Raw genomic sequence first — 9,939 nt, 5'->3', positions numbered from 1 at the left:
AATATACAGTAGCTATCTCCTCCTTTCTGTTGGATTTTTGTTGTTGTTTGAAGAGTAACTAATATATTACCAACAGAAATTACTTTAGTTCTTTTCTCTCCCCTAAAGCATGGCTCAGTTTGAAGATTGTTCTATAGGCAGCCACTAGGACTATTAACAGTACCTTAATACCATTTAAGAGCAATCAGTAACTGGAGTCATATAAGAAGTTTGAAAGACTGCTGGAGGTTTTCTGTAAACCAAGGTAATCAGAAGTATTACCCCTGCAGATAGCCCTCTCACATTAGTTAATACAGTAAGTTAAAATTCCAATGACACAGTGTAATAGTTAACAATTCATCCTGTGATTTCAAATATTACAACATTAATTCACCCTGAGAATACAGAGGAAGCATTTAAAACAAGATACTTTGATATGGTTGTTTTTTTTTTTTTTTTTTTTTTTCTTTGTATTTGCTTTCTTCTGGTTTTTGCCAGTCCTTCAAGGGCACAGATATTTTAATTCAAAGTGTGACTTGGATACCCTTTTTTGTTAACTGAGATTCATGCCACAGTCAGATACTGATGATAGAAGAGCCCAAAAAGGCTTGTAGAAAAGAGGCAAGCAGCAATCCACCATGTCAAAAATGATAGAAGTCCTCGAAAAAGGAGTGGAGTAAAAATGTTTTTTAAGCTGCTCAGTGCCACTGTTATCTGCGTAACAGTTACCTTCATCTTCCCATCAGCAGATGGTAATTCAGAGTAAACAGAATTGGAGTGTAGACTATTATCCACTGGCAAGGTAGAGACAGATTCTGGATAAATCCCCCAGGAATGATTACCTAGAAAATTCAAGACACAAAACTTGAAGAGTAACTAATTCCAAAGCTTCTTACTAAAAAAAAGAAAAAAAAAATCTTAACTTATATTTAAAATTAAGAACAGTAAATTTAGTGGTACAGTAAATCATTTTAGATTGAAAATAGAAATAATAGTTTTTCTACATATGTAAAGAATATACTTATTTTGACCAGCCTATATAATCTGTTCTCATCAGTAAAGCAAAAAGCCTTATATACTTTTAATTAACTAGAGTAAAACCTGGTAATACAATAAAAACAAATTATTCTTTGTATGAGACATGAATCAACTGCCTCTACTGGAGCAATAGGGACAGATTCAATAACTTCTTAGAAATCTTTTCTAACTCTACAACATCAGAATAAATTTATTTCTCAGAAACTATCTATGATTTCAATGTGAGAAACTATTAATAGCTTCCAGAAATTTTTTCATCATATACTTTCCTACACTGCATAGGATATGAGTCACATAATTTATAACTAAGCTACCTACCCCTTTAAGTTCCACAGATTCCTAAAGGGCATTTACAACTATCATCAACCTATGGCACCGACTAAATCCACCAAGTTATACTTCTAGTTTCTTTGGGCTTTCTAAACCCACATGATGGCAAGTTGCCTGATCAAAGCAAAGGGAAATGATCACTGTAATAATGGATCATTCTTGAATAATACCAACAGGGACTTTGACAGTAAAGAGACCTGTTAGAGAACTTTGCTCTTTCACTGAAAAATCTTAACCCTTTCAACCTAGTTATCTAAAATCGAACTTACCAGAGGATTCCATAATTTATGTACATTTACAAATAGCTTGTATAATAATTTAAACATTAGGCACTAACGAAATCTTAAGTCATCCTCTTATGTGGCACAAAAGTAATGAAAATCAACAGTGGTAGGTTACTTATGAAATTAAGTAAATCTGGGAATTAAACTTTAGTAAACAATTCTCATAAGTAAAGAGTACATTATAAAACCACATGGACCTGAGCTGTCAAAATCAAGATGATGGATCAACTTCTATGGCTCAAATTTCCCCATGCTTCCTCTTAAAACTTAGAGAAACGGTTTACGTGGCATATTTCTCTGCAGGTGACAGAAAGCATTATTAATTATGGGTAGAAAGTAAAAGATTTTCCCAGTTGCCAGGGTATTCCTACCTAGTGTTTTCAAAAGCAGAGTTGTATGAAGCAGCATTACCAGAGGTGCCACATACTGCAGGGCAATGACACAAAGGTAATAAAAGACTCGAGCCACCTGTAACCAACAACATTCTTAAGTATCTGATACAGCTCATATGTTGTAAGTGAATTAAACTTGCATAAAATTATCAAACTGAAATGCTTGAGATAAGTATCCTTACATGGGAAGAAAGCTAAATGTTATTAAGTTTGCACTTCATCATAAATGTTTTTAAACTGGTTTAGGCTCAATATGAAGATGCTTTTAGAATGTGAAAATATTACAATAAATTTCTTTTAAAAGTTCTCAAACAATGTATTCAAAATGGAGAAAATAACCAATAAATTTCCAATGGCATAAATTCACTTATATTTCAAAGATAAAACAAAATGTTAAAATATCTAAGGACAGCCACCTTGAACATCAAAATAATAGCAATAGCAGGTAGTCTATATAAGCATAAACCCCTCAAAAATGTTAAATCCTCATTCTACATGAACATATTTGATTGAAATCAAATTACAAAGAATATGAAAATATATAAAAGGTAAAAAAAAAAAAAAAAAAGTTGTCAACTTGATAAAGGCCTCTGACTATGGAGAATCCAAAACAGGAGACCCAGTACCAAATCTTTAAAAAATATATAGGTCCACTACAATGGGGGATGGATTCCTAGTTTTCTCCCTCTCTAGACTCTCCACTAAGGAGTTACATTTCATGTTCAAGTACATGGAATAATGTTAAAAAGAAATACATTTAGCCACTAAACTGGTAATTCTAGTCACTAAAAGTGGTATTTCCTAACCTTAAGTCACCAAGTCTAGATAGTGTATTGAAATTGGAGGGATCCCCTTTAACAACAGTAGGCATATCACAGCTTTGCATCACCCAACTATATGACACTTAAAACACTTAAGACAAGAAGAGGAACTGAGATCCTTTCTTAGCACCAAAATCAGATCAAGGTTTCTGATATACATTGGTCTAAGATTGTTCCACTTATCTACAATAAGAATATTATGGGACAAAATATTACTAATTAAAGGAAACCAAATCTTTTTGTTTTACACAAGTTTTTGCCATTTTTCCTTTAAATAATGATATAAAACTTACCATTTTCTGTAGCTCAACTGTACTTATTCGGCCTGCTTCTTTCTTCATCTGATCCACACACTTCTGGGCTAAGTTTAAATATGCTTGCAGGTGACTACGCATCATGGCCAATCGCAAAGCACACAGCAGGATTATTAACCAAAGTCGTAGAGTATCAAATGTAGCTTCTGTCATTCTACAGATCAAAAAGTTGAAATAATGCTCTCAAAGACCACAGTATGCCAGCGTGCTAGTTGTTACTGTTTACCATATAAGATATGGGAAATCTATACTTAGCTAGAGTTGGAGACCTAACAGAGGAGAATCCCATTCTGCCACAGACTTATCTATATAATATTTTCACTTTTCATAACATAAATAAATACACACATAAATGTGTAACAGAAAGTATAAGTAACAAGTAACCAAAAGATAGAAGTAGAGCAGTACTTGGGGGATCCTTTTTCTATCTACTCTCATCCAAGGAAGTAAAACTGGTTGTGACAAGACTAGACGAGTTCTAAGGGAAAGAAACAGGGAAATCCTAGCATTGAGAAACAAGGAAATTGTTTGCATTGAGTCAACCCAAGGAGGTTCCCATATCACCCATGTGTAAGTGGCTGCAAATTTTGTCTGATCATATATTTTGGAGTCTTTCACTCTGCTATTTCTGATTGAGACCACTGGAAAATCTAAAATCTTTATACATTATAACATCAGATGCCTCGGATTTCTCAGCCTGAGTGACTCAGCCTGCTATGTGCTGAATATACCTTAGTTCTATGTGAGTCCTCAAGGATAAGTTTAGGATTCTAGGTGAGAACATTCATTCTTAGGACATCTTTTCAGAAACTAGATCACTAGTGAGAGTTTCTTGAAGTATTTCAGAATGAAGATGCACTTTCTGGTATCTTTTGGGGGGGTTAATGTTTTTGTAAAAAGATCATGGATTCTGCTTTGATAAAGAGGACTATACTATGAGTAATTTGAGAGTAATAACTAGACAAATTCTGGTATTCAGTCTAATCTCTAGCACATCATCAGGCACTTAACCCATTAAGTCCCACTGTCCCAGATGTGGGACATGTATAAAAACTTGTATTGAGCAACAAATATACAGTTTACAGTAACTTCTGAAATAAAAATTGTTTTTTAAGAGTTCTATTTTTTTGGAAAATATAGGACTGATTAAAGCATTTTAAAAAATGTATTTCCAAATACATACATATGAAAATATATAAAAATTATATATAAACTCTAGATTATGATTTCCAAACTATTTTAAAGCACCTGTCTGAATTTCATTGAGATATTTGCAGAATTGAAAACTTGAGACTTAATGGGTTAACATGATTGTTGAAATGAATGGATTTATCTGTCAGATAGGATCTGGAACTTACAAATGTTTTTGTTTCCTTGTTATGAGTGCATATGGACACAGAATTTCAGTGGAAAACACCGATGGTCAGAAAAGAAAAAGATATAATAATTTACCAATACAGGTCCATTATAATGACTAATGAAATGAAGGAGCCAGTCATGTAAAAGTAACAGTAAAACAAGACACAAGGCCATCCATAGCCTTGAGGCTTTCCACTAGACCTATAAACAATACTGTGCTCCCTAAAGATGTGCAACAAGGAGAATTGATAGGCAGCATTCTGAAGACAGCTACTTTGAGGATAATAGATAATGAAAATGGAGAAACTAGAATAAAGTAGTAAATCAGAAATTATTTGCTTAGATTATGAGTTCAGGATTCAGGAAAACAGTCATTAAGAATATCTTCTAATTCAGATTCAAGTAACATCATAAACAGTTGATAAGTTCATCCAATCAAGTATCTCAAGAATCCTGAGCTAGGATAAAACACCCAGGTAAAGGATAGGAAGAAGACCTTCCTCTGGGATCTTGAAACCATTCTGGGCTTTACGGCATATGCCATTTTGGCTTTCTTTTAATGAGGTTATGAGCACCCATGAACTGTTTAATCATTCTATTTTTTGGATGTTATGTCAGAACACATGGATGAACTGAAATACATTTCCAGTTGAAACAGAATCATAACCATTTTTTGCTTCTGACTACAAATAGACTTATCCACAAACTAATTTGTCGTGTGACACAGAAGAATCTGTCACTTGCTTTTCTCTTCATTCTACTCTCTGATGGATGGGCACCTATTCTTTCATCTACTACATGGACTTCAGATTTTAAACAAAAATATAAAGCTACCTATCCAATCATTTATTTGTTAATTCACAATTGAAGAATAGTATGAAGCAGAGTAAGACCACAATTTTGCTTCAAACGTTTTTGAAACACATCAGTAATGGGATGTAACAAATAGGGGGGAAAACGATAGGAAGATGACCCCAGGTCTTTGTGTATAAACAGTGTAAAAAGTTAGTTGTATCAAACTTTTATATATGCCAAATCTGACTGAATAAACTTAGCCAAATTATTTAAATTCTGAGTCTGATATTTCATCTAGAAAATGGGATAGGAACAGCAACCACAAATAGATAATTAATATATGAATGAAAGAGATAAAACATGAAATATCAATATCTAGTATAATAACTGCCATATTATAGGGATTATCATATATACTAATTTCCCTGTTTTCCCAAATTTATTATATTTAAAATCAGAGAACATAATTTCAAGAGTATCAAATCCAATTTCTGTGACCAGGAAACTTTAAGGAAGGATTGGGAATGCTTTTAGCATCAAAGGCATGACTTAGCAGTTTTTTTTTTTTTTTTTTTTTTTTTTGAGATTTTATCTAGAAGCCTAGGATCCTTAGAATTACTTTTAAATACTTGAGGAACCTGTCAAGTTAAAATTACTATTAAGGTTTAGTTGTGTGTGTGTGTGTGGGGGGGGGATTTGTCATAGTCATCACTGACTACATACTCAAAGGCAGACAAAGTTGTACCAGTATCTAAAAGAAGTACATAATATAAAATGCACACTGAAGTCAATGACTAGTCAAAATTTTTTATTTTAATTTTGATGAGGCAAAACAGTGAAAGGAACATTTATTAAACACTTTCAATCAGTTGTATTACATGTGTTCTTTCATTTAATTCCAGTGATAACTCTGTAGATACTATTATGGGGAAACAGGCTCAGTGAAGTTAAATAAACTGCCTCAAGTGACAGTTTGAATGAGGAGCAAAACTGGAGTTTGAACTGGCTCTGCCTGAACCTTTATAATACTCTTAAGTTTCATAAGTACACATCTATCATACCAAATACAATTACTAATGCCTTTTAATAAAATGTTTCCTTGTCTTCTTATGTTAAAATACAGTTGTCCAACTGGAGAAACATGAATTAGTATTAGAAAATAATGTTAAGGGACAAATTTTAATTTTCTTATGTATGGTATTATTTTTACAGGAAAATATCCTTTTTTTTTGGAGATGCAAACTATAGTAATTAGCAATAAAAATGTTATGTCTTTAGTTTGAGAAATACTTTATCAAAAGAACAGATAAGTAAATAAATATGAAAAATGTTAAAATTTCCATATATAAGGAAGTATATGTATTTCCATGTATACTATTCTTTTCTTCTGCAATTTTCACAAATAAAAAAAATTACTGAAATAACTATAGAAGGTATCCAAACAGGGGCTCTGTGGTAGAGTACTTGCCAAGCATATGCAAAACCCTGGGTTCAAATAATAGCACAAGCCCCCCCAACAAAAAAAAAAAAAGGAGGGCACTAAAATCAGTGGCACAATGACAGCAGAAAAATGCCAGATGACAACTGAACATTAAGAAAAAACCTGTAAGTATAAAAGCTAATAATAGAATAGGGTAATAATCCTTAACATTCATTAAGTTCACAAAAAGGTTCAATGATGAACTGTAGCTTCAAGCTTATTATTACTTTTAGCATTTCTATTAATGTTTAAAAAGTGTAGTGTCCTAATTTTATCATTAAGAAACTTAAATAAATAACATTCAGAAAAGCGGTTCTGAATTACAATGAAACAAAAATTAGCCCTCAAATAACAACCATACTTACAAAGGGACACTTTCTTTACCCAATGGTGGGTTCATAATGTAGTCTTTGGTGATTGGTTTTACCCAGAGTAGAACCATAAATAAAGGTGCCAAGAAGTTGATATGAAGTAATGTTCTGAAAGCATGCAAGAAATAATCATAAAAATCCAGAAACAAAATGTACAAAAGTACAGAAACTTGACTATTTCATTGATCATTTTCAATTAACACTGATTTCATTCCTTAAGAAACTACATTATCTTAATTTTTCAGAAAAGAACACTGAGACTCAGAAAAGTTTAGTGATTGTTCATGGCAATTTAGCAGGTTAGAGGCAAATCTAGGACCAAAATCCAGACTTGTTCACTTCTATTCTGTATTCTTTAACAATCCCATATTAGATTCATGATTCAATAAACAGGTACTTTAATGATCCTCTAATTTTATAGTGAACGAATGCAAAGGATAGATACAGAGGAACCTTTCAATGTGTAATGATCCTGTATAATGTTTATATTGTACTGCTAAAATCACAAGTGATTCAAACATTTGTATTTCTTCTTGGACTATTATGAATATTTTCCTATCCTATATAAACCAACAAGTTTTACTTTACTCTTGATAAGATAATACACCTAATACTGCAAAGGGTTTTAGGTCTGAGCTCTAACTTCATTATTAATTGCTAAGTTTGTGTACTATACACGAACAGGTGGCTGATAAAAATTTTTCTTATTTTAGAAAAAAGGCAAAGTCTTCAGACTATTTTAACAATCAGAGAAGGTCTAAACTGGAGGGTTTGAAATGTATACAAACACACATATTTTAAAATATCACTACACAGGAAAATGACAGTGATCTGTGTGAGCAAAAAGGGCTGGGTCAGAAAGTAATGAATGCCTGGCAAGGAAACATGGAACTGTGGTTATAACCCTTGGTATTAAAACAAGTCACAGTGCCTAGCCATGGGATGAAGACAATCCTGTTCTTTGTGCCAATCATGTTTCTCATGACAGAACTAGCTTGCCCACATCCTTATATCTGGACAGAGTGCTATACTACAATGAGGGACTACAATAAATTCAAAGTAAAATAAATCCCACATATCCCGAAAGGAAAGAAGCTTATAAAGAAGCTACAGTTTACTGAAAAAATGTGCAACCCCTCTCCCCAACCACTGGCTGCTTTAAATGTTTTTATAAAGTGATTCTTTCATTCCACAGTCTTGGTAAACCGTTGGGTGCGGGGGAAGAAAGAAGCAGTATTAGGTATGCAGTGTTGCTAGGGAACACTCTAGTATCAAGGAGCAGCCCACAGCAGTTTCAGTAGCTTGTGAAGGGCTCCCCTCCACCCACCCTTTTCAGCTTATTTAAATCATAACACTGGGGTTAGTGGACTGAAGTGTGTGTGTAGAGAGGAGGGGGAGAACCAGGTTTTGTCTTAAAGAAGCTAATATAGAAACTGGTAGTGGGAGAAAAGCAGGATATAGCTAAGAGCATGCTGAGTAAAAAAGGAGGAAAAAAAAGAGGAATGAAGAAGTATGTAGCAGGAGATGAGAATAAGTAAACACATGTACAAGAAATATGTAGAAAAATGGAGGTAAGGGAAAAAGACTATCACAACGAAATTAAAAAAACATAAGAATGAGAAAAGACTAGAGAATCAGCATTATTAAATACAGGATTTTAAAGAGCAGTACTGTTTGGGGATATGATCACCTAGAAACTTAATGACTATAAATATGTATATCAAAGTGGAGTATTATCAAGTTGGGTTTCCAATGCAAACAAAATGAGACTGGAATTTGGATCTGGATTTGAGGTGAAGTACTTTATCAGCCTGACCTTTTGCCAAGGCATCTACCTAAACGACAAAAAACCTGTGACAACCACAAGAAGTATAATAAAGTTCTTTGAATTATATGCAGAGATTGAATATGATTTCTTCATTTCAGAACTAAAACAGAATTTGGTAGATAAACGTAATCTGTATTACAGAACACTGCATTACTATAACTACAGTATTAGTAACCCCCAATAAAATAGTGTATGATTTACCAAGAGTCTAACAAGTAGATCACTAAGGAAAACCAAAATCTCTTACATATATAACTTTCAGTTTTGAAAAAATCTTAAATGAAATATTTTAAATAAAAAGTTAATTATTTAAATAAATATATAAAATTTACAAGAATATTTTTATGTAAAATGACCTGATTTTTCAAAAGGAAATTTCCATAGATCATCAGTTCAGGTGTAGAGATTAAAATAGCATAAGCTTCTGAATAAAAGAGAACTAATATAAATTTTAGTCTTTCTATTTTAACAGGTAAAACAGAAATGTAGTAATCAACGGTATTTCTTTTTTTTAACACAAGGCTTAAATTTAGAAGTGAATAAGAGAAACTGCTTATAGCTGAGTGAGGAAGTGGTGTGACATCAAATGGTTATTTGATTATTAAGTCTCAATATAGAAATTTATGATTTATTACAATAATATACCTTCATTAAGGTGGAAAACATATATTTATCTGCATGTGCTTATGTACATTTTCCGCTTACTGTGTAATTTTTTCTGTTGCCAAATTCAGGGCATCCAGATGCATTTGAGCCAGCCGTAATCCAGGAAATGTCAAAAAAGCCCCAATGAGTGAACAGAAAATAGCCAGGAAAAATTTGAAAGTAAGTTTTGAAACAGGACCCCTAAAAATAAAGTTTTAAAAAAGAAGCTGATAAATTTTTACGGTTAACTTTCTAAGAACTACCTTTCTTCTAATTAATCACCCTATAAACACAACGGTAAAA

General features: G+C 32.7%; 1 protein-coding gene across 6 annotated transcripts in view; it reads right to left on the bottom strand.

Annotated features, from left to right (window-relative positions):
• Positions 1–381: 381 nt before the first annotated feature.
• TMEM161B (transmembrane protein 161B) overlaps positions 382–9,939 on the bottom strand; it is a 66,469-nt gene continuing 56,911 nt past the window's right edge. For 4 of the 6 annotated variants that reach the window (XM_079144407.1, XM_079144411.1, XM_079144410.1 and 1 more), the window contains 5 exons: positions 9,697–9,837; positions 7,158–7,271; positions 3,138–3,312; positions 2,003–2,099; positions 382–821 (listed from right to left, as the gene is read on the bottom strand). In XM_079144407.1, coding sequence (XP_079000533.1) covers positions 544–821; positions 2,003–2,099; positions 3,138–3,312; positions 7,158–7,271; positions 9,697–9,837 — 805 coding nt within the window. In that variant the 3' untranslated portion in view covers positions 382–543. The remainder of the gene's footprint in view (positions 822–2,002; positions 2,100–3,137; positions 3,313–7,157; positions 7,272–9,696; positions 9,838–9,939) is intronic. The other 2 variants (XM_079144408.1, XM_079144409.1) reach the window with 2 other exon arrangements.

This window comes from Sciurus vulgaris (genome assembly GCF_902686455.1).
Source record: "Sciurus vulgaris genome assembly, chromosome: 6".
In the NCBI taxonomy this organism is placed as follows: domain Eukaryota; kingdom Metazoa; phylum Chordata; class Mammalia; order Rodentia; family Sciuridae; genus Sciurus; species Sciurus vulgaris.
The sequence above is the reverse complement of the archived record's forward strand: the minus strand, read 5'-3'. Positions and strand labels throughout refer to the sequence as shown.